The 12,925-nt window shown below is 34.9% G+C and overlaps 6 protein-coding genes across 6 annotated transcripts; 2 read left to right on the top strand and 4 right to left on the bottom strand. All coding sequences in view use genetic code 12, as the record gives it.

Annotated features, from left to right (window-relative positions):
* Positions 1–11: 11 nt before the first annotated feature.
* Positions 12–2,333, bottom strand: RJT21DRAFT_81077 (uncharacterized protein; the record flags this gene model as incomplete). Its single annotated transcript, XM_064885275.1, has 1 exon — positions 12–2,333. One exon carries the CDS (start codon positions 2,331–2,333, stop codon positions 12–14), a length of 2,322 nt encoding a protein of 773 aa, XP_064741153.1.
* Positions 2,334–2,530: 197 nt separating this feature from the next.
* SRV2 (adenylate cyclase-binding protein) lies at positions 2,531–4,214 on the top strand. The gene has a single exon (XM_064880717.1). The coding sequence runs from the start codon at positions 2,563–2,565 to the stop codon at positions 4,180–4,182; it is 1,620 nt and encodes a 539-aa protein (XP_064741154.1). The 5' UTR covers positions 2,531–2,562; the 3' UTR covers positions 4,183–4,214.
* A 114-nt stretch (positions 4,215–4,328) lies between these two features.
* Positions 4,329–5,778, top strand: YDJ1 (type I HSP40 co-chaperone). The gene has a single exon (XM_064882777.1). It carries the CDS (start codon positions 4,474–4,476, stop codon positions 5,680–5,682), a length of 1,209 nt encoding a protein of 402 aa, XP_064741155.1. The 5' UTR covers positions 4,329–4,473; the 3' UTR covers positions 5,683–5,778.
* On the bottom strand, positions 5,687–7,535 carry RJT21DRAFT_12473 (multidrug resistance transporter). The gene has a single exon (XM_064882795.1). It carries the CDS (start codon positions 7,459–7,461, stop codon positions 5,875–5,877), a length of 1,587 nt encoding a protein of 528 aa, XP_064741156.1. The 5' UTR covers positions 7,462–7,535; the 3' UTR covers positions 5,687–5,874.
* Positions 7,536–7,705: 170 nt separating this feature from the next.
* RJT21DRAFT_117480 (major facilitator superfamily domain-containing protein) lies at positions 7,706–9,708 on the bottom strand. The gene has a single exon (XM_064880718.1). The coding sequence runs from the start codon at positions 9,417–9,419 to the stop codon at positions 7,896–7,898; it is 1,524 nt and encodes a 507-aa protein (XP_064741157.1). The 5' UTR covers positions 9,420–9,708; the 3' UTR covers positions 7,706–7,895.
* Positions 9,709–10,068: 360 nt separating this feature from the next.
* Positions 10,069–11,852, bottom strand: RJT21DRAFT_117481 (uncharacterized protein). The gene has a single exon (XM_064880719.1). The coding sequence runs from the start codon at positions 11,607–11,609 to the stop codon at positions 10,197–10,199; it is 1,413 nt and encodes a 470-aa protein (XP_064741158.1). The 5' UTR covers positions 11,610–11,852; the 3' UTR covers positions 10,069–10,196.
* Positions 11,853–12,925: the final 1,073 nt, after the last annotated feature.

A 12,925-nucleotide genomic window follows, 5' to 3' on the forward strand; every position in this document is an offset into this window, starting at 1 on the left:
TAAATTCATATTCATCGTATACAAACATTACCTAATCCATGTTCTTTAATATATTCTGGTCCATACTCTTCATAATCTTGTTTGGTTATATAACTTGATTGAGAATCTTGTTCATTTTGAGCCCATTTTTGCATTCCTCTCCAAGCATCGGTAATTGGATTTTGAGCTTTTCTAACTCTTAATGGTGCACCTATTGGTAAAAATGCTGTAAATTCATTAACTACTCTTGAAGTAAAATTAGGTAAATTAGCTAAACCTCCAGTAATAAATATATCTTGAATAATACTATGAGATTGACCTCCTGAACTAAATATTCCATCAAAATGTTTAGTTAAAATATCTTGCAGAACTTCTGAAATTCCGGCTTGATCGAGTCCTGCAATATGTGGTCGAAATAAGATTTCCGGAACTCGAATTCTTTCAATATTTAAATGAATTTGATGATTTTTCTTAATAATTTCTGGATGATTAGCAATTTCTTCAGGATCTATCCCTTCTGCTTGCATAGCTATAGTAATATTTTGTCTAGGTCCATGAATAAATTTATGTAAAACCAGATTCTTCCAATCAAAAGTTTGAGAGGCAGCAAATGTATCTTCATGATGAAAGTTTGGATCATATTTTAATAATTCATCTTCTAAACTTAAGATTTGATTATTGGTTTCTACTTGTTGTTCTTCTATTGATACATTGGTAATATCTCGATAAACACTCCAATCATCATCATCAGCTCCAAATGTATCATTAGGATCATTATCAATAGTACTGGTGGCATTCCGACGTCTCTTTCTTGATGCAGCTGATGTTGATCCTGTTTCATCATTAGCTAAATCGGCAATATTCTTCATTCTTTGTTGAGCTGCAGCAGATTTTCTATCTTTAAATGATTCTAATAATTTGGCTCTTTCCTTATACTTACTAATCAATTCAGCCAATTGTAATCTCTTAGATGTTGACCAATCATCAAAGTCTCTTTCCCGCCATTCGGCTTGTTCTGCTTCATACTTGGCTTGTTTCTCTTCTTCTTCTCTTTTTAATTCTTTAGTACGTTCTCGTGCTTCATAGTTAGCCTTATGAAGTTTTTGCTTTCTCTTTTCTTTAACTTGTTCATCGGTCAATTGATCGTCGGGTATATCCACCAATGGCCAAGCACTTGAAGGATCTACTGCAACTTCTTCTTCAGCTCCTTGATCATGAGCTGCATTCTTTAATGACTTCTCTAATGAAGTTAAGTATTTGTTAAAATCTTCAATATCATCAAACCCATCGGACTCTAATCGTCTCGAGATTTCTTCAGGTTTTAAATTAGGAAACTCTTCTTTAAATTTAGAATAATATTCAAATTCTTCACGTTTCTGAACCAACTTCTCTAATCTCTTTTGTTGTGCTTGTTCTTGTAATCTCTTCCCCTGTTCTCTTCTCTTTTGAGCCTGAAGAGCTAATTCTTCTTCTGTCTTCTTCTTTTCAGTACTAACTGTAATATCAACTGGTGCTTGAACTACTATATCCTTAGTTTCTAATACGTCCATATCAAGATAATGATTTAATTCTTGTTGATAATCTTCCAGAACATAACAAAAATCTCTAAATAAATTAGTGGTATGATGATAATTCAATTTAGAAGGGAAATAAGGATATTTTAATGCTAATAATTTGCCGAGAAAGTGTTGACTTTGATCTCCTCCCCAATCAATACGTTTAGTTTGCAGTAATACTCCTCTACCATTTAATACAGGGATTATATGAGTCAGTTCATGACCAGTACCAATAACTAAACCATTTGAAGTTCCGGAAGAATTAGCATAATATGAGAATAAAGAATCTATACCAAATGCAACTTTAGGAGCTTGATAAGCTTCAAATAATAATTCATACATTCCTCTTCTTTGACTTAATGGACATCCTACTGGTTCAGTCATAATAATAGGATTATTTAATTTACCATTGTTACTAGTAACACCTAAATGTTCCAAAGAATAATCCAACATAAGTTCTAAATAATCCCAATTAGTTACTAATGCTCCATCAAATGGAGTCTTTGTAGATGATTTTAATGAATAGTCTCGATATACATCATTACCCACAATAGTTAATGTTTTCAATGCTTTACGATCTCGATAACGAGCTATTACTGAATCAAATACATTATTAGGAGTATTGGCCGATGTTAACCCAACTTTAAATGAACTTGTACCTATATCAAGGGCAATAGGTACACCTTCTCTGTAATTTTCATAGAATGGTTCAGGAGCGGTAGGAGGGATAATATCTCGTAATAGATGAAGCTCTTGTGGAGGGAACTCCTCCTCATTTTTGATTTTAGATGGAGCCATGGTATTACTTACTAATTAATTAGCTTATTACTGATGTAAGCGTATAGTTAGTAATATGTATTGTGTCTACTGGTTGTTACCCATAGTTAAGCTAAATGGGTGGTGGTGATTTTTCAGCGTGCGCGAGCCCAAACACTCCCACACACAGTCTCGGAGGTAAACTTACAACTTTGACCACCTCAGTAGCCACGACCATGGCCACGATTCTAATCATTGGACCATTGACATCATGTCGAGTGAAGAAAGTCAATTCAACGTTCAAGGGTACAATATAGTTACCATTCTTAAGAGATTGGAGGCAGCCACGTCTCGTCTTGAAGATATTACCATCTTTCAAGAGGAAACATTAAAGCAACAAGATAATGATAAGAATGTGGAGGGAAGTTCTACCAAGGCAATTGGAGCAGCTGGAGCAGGTGTTTCAGCAGTAGGATCAGGTGTTTCAGCTACTCCAAAGGCAATTGAGGGTGCTTCTGTCTCATCAGCAAGTGAACCAGAAACTATAACTGCGTTCAATCTGTTCCTTACTCAAAATGTTACACCTTTTGTAACTATATCTAAGGACATTGATCCATTGATTGGTCAAGGTGCCAGCTTATTGGCTGAAGCCTTTGCAAGTCAAAAATCGTTTTTACAACTTGTATTAAAGGCTAAAAAGCCTTCATTAGATGATCCTGAATTATTAAAAGTGTTAACACCTATTAATGAGAAGGTTGGTAAACTTGTTGAGCTTAAAGATGCTAATAGAAGATCAGAATATTTCAATCATTTAAATACTTTAGCTGAAGGTGCTCCAGTATTAAGTTGGATAGTTACAGATACTCCAGTCTCTGTAATTCCTGATTTTAAAGATAGTGCTAAATTCTGGTCCGATAGAGTATTAAAGGAATATAAGGAAAAGGATCCAAAACATGCTGAATGGGTTAAGCAATTCCTTAATATTTTTGAAGAATTGAAGGCTTATGTTAAGAAGTATCATTTTAAGGGTCCAGCATGGAATAGTGCAGGCAAGTCATTATCCGAAGTTGTTAGTGAACAATCGTCTGGTGCTGCAGTTCCTCCTCCTCCTCCTGCACCAGGAGCAGCTGGAGGCGCCCCACCACCACCTCCTCCACCTCCACCTCCACCAGCTTCACTTTTTGAAGATGATAAAAAACCTGAAGGTGGATTGAATGCTGTGTTTGCTGATTTAAATAAAGGTGAAGCTATTACGGCTGGATTAAGAAAAGTTGATAAATCTCAAATGACTCATAAGAATCCTGCTTTAAGACAACAAGCACCCCTTGAAAGTTCTAAAAAGCCATCTCCACCTAAGAAACCTGCAAGCTTATCTACTAATAGTGTAGTTAAGAAGAAAGTGGCAAAGAAAGAATTAGTTGATGGTACTAAGTGGATTATTCAAAATTACTCTAAATCAGATATTCCTAGTGGAGAACCATTAATTCTTGAAGTTGAAATGCACCAATCTGTATTTATTGGTAATAGTGATGGTATTACTGTTCAATTAAAGGGTAAAGCTAATGCAGTTTCTATTTCTGAATCCAGTAATATCGGAGTTGTATTAGATAATTTAATCTCAGGGGTTGATGCTATCAAATCATTTAAAGTTGGAATTCAAGTTTTAGGGGTTGTTCCATTAATCAGTGTAGATAAGTCTGATGAAGTTAACATTTATTTATCTAAAGAATCAGTTGAAGCAGAAACACAAATCTTTACTAGTTCTACAACGGCATTAAATGTTAATGTTCCTACTGATGGAGATTACGAAGAGTTTGCTGCTCCTGAGCAGTTCCAGCACGTGGTCAAGGGTGGTAAACTTGTCAGTGAAGTAGTAGAACACAAAGGTTAGATTTAGTTAACTAGACTGATAACTTTCTTTTCCATATATACTTTTATATATATATATATACTACAAGTAGTATTTATAGTAGTTGCAAATATTTTTTTAATTAGTAAGTCGTGCATAAACACAGATAGATACATTATCTCCTGTATGTAATGAGCACCTGCACACAGCACGCGCAGCCTAAAAAAAATTTCAAAGAATTCCAAAGAACATTCTAAGCTTACCAATACTTAAGGCAGGCAAATTATACGGGGAGTTACCAACCAGAGTTAAGCAGCACACAGTAGATTAGTGATGGTTAAAGATACAAAGTTTTATGATGCGTTGGGAGTCCAACCCAATGCCTCCGATAGTGAGTTAAAGAAAGCATACAGAAAGGCTGCGTTAAAATATCATCCAGATAAGAATCCTTCACCAGAAGCAGCTGAGAAGTTTAAAGAAATTTCTCATGCTTATGAAATTTTATCAGATGATCAAAAGAGAGAAATTTATGATTCTTATGGTGAAGAAGGTTTAAGTGGTCAAGGTGGACCAGGAGGAATGGGAGCTGAAGATATATTTTCACAATTCTTTGGTGGATCATTTGGTGGAGCCGGAGCTGGACGTCCAACTAGAGGTAAAGATATTAAACATGCTATTTCTTGTACTTTAGAAGAATTATATAAGGGAAGAACTGCTAAATTGGCTTTAAATAAAACTGTCTTGTGTAATACTTGTAATGGTTTAGGAGGTAAAGAAGGTAAAGTTAAAAAATGTTCTGGTTGTAATGGTACTGGTACAAGATTTGTTACTAGACAAATGGGTCCAATGATTCAAAGATTTCAAACCACTTGTGATACTTGTCAAGGTACTGGAGATATTTGTGATCCAAAAGATCGTTGTACTACTTGTAAAGGTAAGAAGACTCAACAAGAACGTAAAATTTTACAAGTTCATATTGATCCAGGTATGAAAGATGGTCAAAGAATTGTCTTTTCTGGTGAAGGTGATCAAGAACCAGGTATTACTCCCGGTGATGTTATATTTGCCGTTGATGAAAGACCTCATGATAAATTTACTAGAAAGGGTAATGATTTATATTATGAAGCAGAAATTGATTTATTAACCGCTTTAGCTGGTGGTGAATTTGCTTTTAAACATGTATCTGGTGATTATGTTAAAGTCACTCTTTATCCTGGTGATGTTATATCTCCTGGAGCTGTTAAAGTTGTTGAAAATCAAGGTATGCCAATCTATAGACAAGGTGGTAAAGGTAATTTATTCATTAAATTTGCAATTAAATTCCCAACTAAGGGATTCGCTGATGAAGCTAAATTAAAAGAATTAGAATCTATTTTACCTGCTAGAACTAAAGTTTCAATTCCAAAGGGATCTGAAATTGATGATGTTGAAGTTGTAGATGTTGATCCTTACAAACATACTGCTGGATCTAGACGTGATGCATATGATTCAGATGAAGAAGAAGGTCATCAAGGTCCAGGAGTACAATGTGCTTCTCAATAGAGATTTAATAAATATTAAGCTATTTAAGTGTTTGGTATTGGGGATATAGATTCTTGACAAGGCAGTTATAGTCTGAACTATCTAGACTAATTTATTAATTAATTTTCCTGCTTTTGATCTCTTCGTTTCTTTAATGTATATTTATAAATGTACAAACAATTCTACAGATTATTCTTTTAGTAACTGATATTTTTAATTTGTCTTATTAACAGCATTACTGAATTGATACTTGATCATATAAAGTAATCCTAAATAGGAAATAAAACAGAGGCCTGCCATTATGGTATAAGTACCACCTTCTCCTATTCTATTAACCATAGATTGTAAGACTCCTACACCAGCCGCAGCTAATAAACATCGTTGAAGATTTAAAGCTCCAGTAGCTGCCGAACCATTAGATGGAAATAAATCAACTAATAATGTAGTCATAGCTGTTAAGTATGATACAACACAACAAGAGTTTATAAATGCTGATATTAATACAATGGAAAGGTTAACTTTCTTTTGAATAGTCCATCCAAATATAAGAAAGAATATTATGGCTAATATGGTGGGATAAACTGTGAATTGAACTCTTGTAGTAAATATATCAAATGGTGGTCTATCTTCCTTAGGAATATCTTTATTTACTTCATCATACTTTGCTTTCTTTCGTCTATAAATATAATCTAATACTCTTCCACTGGCTACCGATCCAAGTAAAGTTCCTAATCCAGGAGCTAAATAACAAAGTCCAATATGAATTACAGAAAATCCATAATTGGCTTCAAGTGATGTTGATAATGTGGTTAAAGACATTGTCCAACTGGAAAATTGTAAACCGGCTGGTAATAAGGTAAAGAATACTTGTTGACTGAAAAAGATTCTATATGATTCCAATAAGTCTATTGGAGTTGGATCTCTCTTGGATGATAAATCATTAGTTAGTCTAGCCCTATATCGAGGTAATGATAATATAGGTGTAGTATTAATAATTCTTGTAGGAGGGATAGATTGATTACCGACAAGTCCTCTATTAGTCTCTGGAATCAAAAGTAAATTACAAATTCCAGCAAATCCACTTCCAATAGCTAAAGCCACAAATATTCCTCTCCATCCAAACCCGGTTACTAAAGCTGCTCCCACTAATGCTCCAAATCCTTGTCCCAATAATTGGAATCCAGTTATCATCCCTAAAAACCTTCCTCTATCACTTCTTAAGATTAAATCAGATACAATTCCTGAAGATACGGCAATTACAGGAGCAATAACTGCAGCTTGGACACATCTTAATACAGCTAATCCCCAATATACTCTAACTCTAGATATACCAACACAAACCCCACAATAACTAAATGTACATGCAATTATCATAGGCCTTCTACCAAACGTATCAGCCAATGGAGCTATAAATGATGGAGCTATACCTTGGAAAAGTAAGTATGCAACCACCGATAAATTTGTTATTGATGGTGAAACATCGAATTGTTGCGATAAAATAGGTAATGCAGGAAAATAAATAGATGATGATAAAGTCGACCAAATCCCACTTATACTTACCAAAAAGACCATAAAGTACTTTTCATTGTCGGTGAGTATCGAATAAGGTGGCTCATAATGTTGTGGAACTCCCACTTGTCTTTCCTGGTCCGAAAGATCAGGTTCTTCGGGGTCTAATTCGTCTTTTCCAGTATGTGAAGTTTGATCATCATTTTGATGTTCTTGTTCTTGTTTTTGCTGCTGTAGTTGTAGTCGATTTTCGGCACTGTGATGTTGTTCATCTGAGTCTGTATGTGCCATCAGTGCTAATTAATTTATGCTTTTCATGCTTATTTAATTTAGTTGCGAAATATCGGAGTAGTTCCCCGAACTTGTCATCTTTTTATAGTTATAAGGTTGCGCGATGTTAATGTCAACCGTTGAGGCGTTACGGGGTCGGAAATTCGGGCTGGATAGCTGCCGCGCGGTGATACCTCCCAAATAGGAAATTGCCCGACCGGAACAAAGGTCCGGTGGTTATCCAACTGCAAAATTCCAATAAAGTCCATTAAAATAATAAATAATCATTAAATGTTATATTCATTAGTCTATAAAGGTCTATATGTCCGACTAGCTAATAGCCACGTCAACAAAATAGTCAACTAAGTAATTAATTAGAAATGTAAAAAATTAACCTATGTAAAGAGATCTCACAATATATGAAATAAAATATGCCATGAACGTAATATGTGATTTTAGTCGGAAGCGACAGGTGAGACTGGAACCGAATGCTTGATTCTGTTTCCTATACTATGAACAACATAGAATAGTGATAAGTCTGCTAGTAAACATAATCCTGCAACAAGGGTATAACAACCACCGAGTCCCATACTAGAAATCATTTTATCTAATACTCCTGATCCTAAAGCTGCTAACCAACAACGCATAAGGTTTAAGCAACTTGTTGAAGCACTACCCTTCCCAGGATATAAATCAACTAACATAGTTGTACAAGCTGATATGAATGCAGATGAAGAAAATGCAATTAATATGGTTGAAATAATGATTGATGATATATTCTTACGATATTGTAAACACCATCCGAAAATAAGTAATCCTATAATCATCATTGCAGCTGGGAAAATACAAATATCTAATCTGGTCTTGACAATATTAAAAGGTGGTCTTTCAATGGTATCTTTATATTTTTCTTCGTACTTATTTCTTCTGTATGTATAATACACGTTAAGTACTTTACCAATTACCATAGAACCTAATAAACATGCAATACCTTGAGGTAAATATATTAAACCAACTTTTAAAACAGAGTAGTTGTAGGCAGATGATTCTAACTCTGTTGAAATAGATGCTAAAACCATAGTCCAAGCTGCAAATTGCATACCCACAGGAAATAAAGTGAAAAACACATCTGGTTTGAAGAAAATTCTAAATGGACTCCAGAAATCGAAAGCTGTTTGTTCTGATATAGTACTTGTTTCGTTATTTAACTTTCTTCTAAAATGTGGTAAATAAATCATGGCTGATTTATTAAAGAAATTTTTAGGAATAACAGAACCATTACCAACAATGTTTCTTGCGGTTTCAGGTAAGCAGAACAAACAAAATATGAATGTAACTCCAGCACCTATAGCTAAAAATATGAATATAGCTCTCCAACTGTTGAACAGACTAATTAATACCGCACCTAAAAGTCCTCCTAACCCATTTCCTACTAATTGAAATCCGGCAACAACTCCAACAAAACCACCTCTATCAGCTGCTGTACATACATCACCAGCAACTCCAGAACTAATGGCAATAACAGGTGCAATACCAGCAGCTTGAATACATCTTAAAACCGCCAACAACCAATAAACATTGGTTTGGGAAATAGCTACACATGATGCTACATATATTATTATGGATGCAATAATTACAGGTCGTTTACCAAAATTATCAGCAAGATTAGAAGCAACTGTTGGAGCAATCCCTTGAAATAATAAATAAGCCACAATAGAAAGATTCATAATGGCGGGAGTAGTATGAAAATAAGCAGTTAAAGTTGGTAAAGCTGGGAAATATATAGGACTTGATACTGTACTCCAAAATCCAACAAATGAAAGAATTAGTATAAGGATATATTTTTCATGTTGATTAAAGATAGTATAAGGAGGTTCTATTTCAACTTGACTCTCGACTCCATTAAGTTCAAGACTCTTTTGTAATTTGTCATCATCATACGCACTAAGCGAATGTATACTATGAACTTCTTCACTCATATTTAATAGTCTATATCTATTATTTTATGCTGTATGAAACTCTCTATATATATTTGAGATTCTTGGCAAGTGTCAAAGTCTTCGAGGCATAAGATTATCTTGTGTCATGTATTATATAAAATGAGAAAATAACTCTAAAACAAACCTAAGTAAAAGATCTTGACCAGATGAAAAGTGACAGATTACCGGGTATATATATATTTACAGCAATGATTCTATAATCGAATATATTTGACTCTAAATCTTGTGACTAATCCCTATTGGCATATCATGATGTTAATCGGACTTGGCGATCTCGTTACCGGGAACTACTGCACTTTTATAATTTTTTAAAGTCATTTAATTTCTTTTTTTTCGGTCGGAAAAAGAAACCCCCAATGAAAAAATAATGCGGAACATGCTGCCACAAACGGCTGCCTAGATCGGGGAAAGCGAAGCATCGGCTTAAAGGTTCCTGTATGTGGCAGCCTTATTTTTGGATGCTAGCTTGCACCCAACTCCATCAAACCTTCGGCTTTAATATATAACAATGGGTCCAAATTGGGCTGTGGCTCCGAATTTCCGGGGAATACAAAGATAACTTCTACAAACTATTACATGTGCATTTCTATGGTAAATGAAATTTCTATCTAGTGAGTAAAATAATATCACTACAATAGAGCTAATATATTATGTTACAAATTGAACTAAAAAGTGATAACCATGGGTTATAATGAAAAAGAAAAAAATTCTGAGACTCTTTACGAAATCATACCGTTTTGACAATTACGTCAAGTACTATTTCTCCTTATGAGGATTATTGTACTTTCGTGCCGGAGGATTCTTAGGTGTTGTAATCATGAAATTTATGCTTTGACTCTTACCTGCCGACTTTTGTTTCTTGTACGGACTCGTTTCTTCAAACATCTCAGCTGGTTTGAAAATAGGTACACTCCTTCCACCACCCAGTTCTGGAGGACTTTGAAATTGATGAGATGGAACTGGTTGCTGGTCTTGGCGATGTGGTGGAATTTGCTGTGAAGGTGGTGGTGGTTGTACATTCGGCCCAGTCTGTTGAGTTGGTATCCTCACCATTGATGGAGCCTGAAGTATATATTGACCATTATTGGGAGGTGATGGTATAAAATATTGATAAGGTTGTCCTGGTGGGGGTTGTGTGATATAATTTGGTTGGAATTGGTTTGGAGGCGGTTGTGGAGGACCTGGGTACATTACAGGTTGATATTTATGTGAATATGGTGATCCTAGACCCTTCCCTGTCGAAGTTGTTGGTTGTGGGGTATAATAAACAGGGTATACATTTCCTTGAACTGGTAATGGTGGTTGCAAATTAGGCAGATGTGGTTTCAGGTGTTGCTGTGATTGTGGTTGAGGTTGTTGGTGACTGTTTACAGCAGCATAACCTGTGGGTGGTAGTGGTAAAGGCACAGTTACAGGTGATGCAGCAGATCCTGTTCCTGTTCCGGTTCCAGTCCCAGGTCCAGTTCCAAGTTTAATATCACTAGAGTCTGAGTCTCCCCTCTTATGTGAAGAACTGGGCAGTCTGTTCGGAGATCTAATGGTAGGAGAAACAAAATTACTTTGACTTGTCCCTTTAATACTTTCAGCAGTTTCAGAAAATGACGGTAATTGGGTATCAGAGAATTTTCTTTTAGAACCTACTGATGAAGCATATGTTGACATGGTAGTTGCTGCAGATTCTAAAGAAGATTCTGCGTTCAGAGACATTAATGAACTTATCCTTGACACCTCTGGAATATATTCACTTGATTTCTGGGTTATTTCATTTATGACTTCTTGTGGCTCGGATTTCAACTTATTAATCTTAACCTTTAAGCTATCGGATGTAAGACCACTGGAGATAAATAAAAAGGGTATCAAATCTCCACTAATATTCATTGATTTAGCCAACTTCAAAAGTTCAACAGCAGTAGTTCCAAATTCATTTTTTATTGATTCTTGTCTGGTTCTTTCCTGTTCTACTTTAAATCGAAGAATTTCATTGAGAGTATCAACATTATAGGGCCAGAATGATTCTTCTTCAACAATTTGTTCAGGCAATCCAAGAATTTGTGATATTTTCTCATCTATAATTATTCTATTGCTTGAAATTGGTGAATTGTTCTCTGAATCAAATTCTTGTTTGACCAGTGATTCATTGATTATCTTAGATAACGATTGTTCATTCATCAGAGATTGGTGACCATAATGCCTATATTTTGTTTTGTCAATATTGAAACTTTTAAGACTAGTGAGGAATTTTTGATTTGAAGGAGAAGCCTTCTTTGAACTTGAACCTTCCTGAATTTGTTCCTGTTCTTCTTCAGACTTCTCTTCTATTGAACTCGACTCTTTGGATTCAACTATAACCGTGCCAATATCTTTCTCTTCGTCAGTTGATAAAAGATCATTCTGTTCTACTTCTTTACTCGGTATTTTAACAGGAGATGGAGTTCTTTTGTTATGAGTTACTGGAGTGTATACATTTGCTTCAGATGACGTTACTTGAAACTCTTTCCTCTGAAAAGATGCATTTTGGCATGGCTGCGAATGTGCGCTCGAGGAGGGCAGAACCAACTCGTTTGCGGAAGACGCACACATTAGATTTATTATGGATAACAGCTTGAATAATATTTTATTTTAGCTTCATAGACGGGTGCTCCCAATATAAAAGGAAGGGTAAATTGCGATGTTGTATTATGTCTCTAACAAATACAACAAGTTTTAAACGAATGAATGCATAAAACTGGAGGAGTAATAACGAACAAAAAAAATCAATCTGGGGTAGTAGTCTGTAATCTTTGGAATTTAACTCTAAGCAAGTTAGAAATAGTCTTATGGAGACTAAGATGCTATTTACTGTTAATGTAGTTTGGATAGAAATCACGAGATTTATATAGGAAACTTAATCCCCGAGAGATGAAAGTCCTTAAAATCTTCTTATGAAATTCTTGGGGTTTACTTTCAATTTTATATAACAAGTTTATGATATCTTAATTTTACAATTGAACTAAAATTCAATTAATTATACAGGATTTTACTATAAAGCAATTTCGATATTATGTTCCTTATACGGCTACCAAAAAAAAATTGATCGCAAATAATTTTTCAACATTTCCTATTTAGGAAATGTAATAGGAATTTAACTGTATAACAGAGCCTTTAACCAATTTGGGATACAACATGATTTGTGGCTATCCCCAGTCTGAATTTGGCAATTTACTTGACTGTTTTTAACTAAGATGACAGCACTTGTTGGGTAATTTGCATAGACTATACTAGTAGATTCAGGAGTGCGTTACATTCCGTGACAGAATAGTACAGTAGGAAGAAATATGAGACTCAAAAGATACCACTCACTTCAAGTTAAGCGCATTGAATAAGAAGTACTATACCAGACTCAGTTCATGTAAGAATAGGAGTTTAGGATTTAAAATATCTATCGCCCGTAATAAAACAATTGATTCCAATGCCACATGACTCCTACATTATGATCGCTTCTTAAA

This window comes from Scheffersomyces amazonensis, assembly GCF_036850825.1.
Source record: "Scheffersomyces amazonensis strain UFMG-HMD-26.3 chromosome Unknown RJT21scaffold_1, whole genome shotgun sequence".
Lineage (NCBI taxonomy): Eukaryota > Fungi > Ascomycota > Pichiomycetes > Serinales > Debaryomycetaceae > Scheffersomyces > Scheffersomyces amazonensis.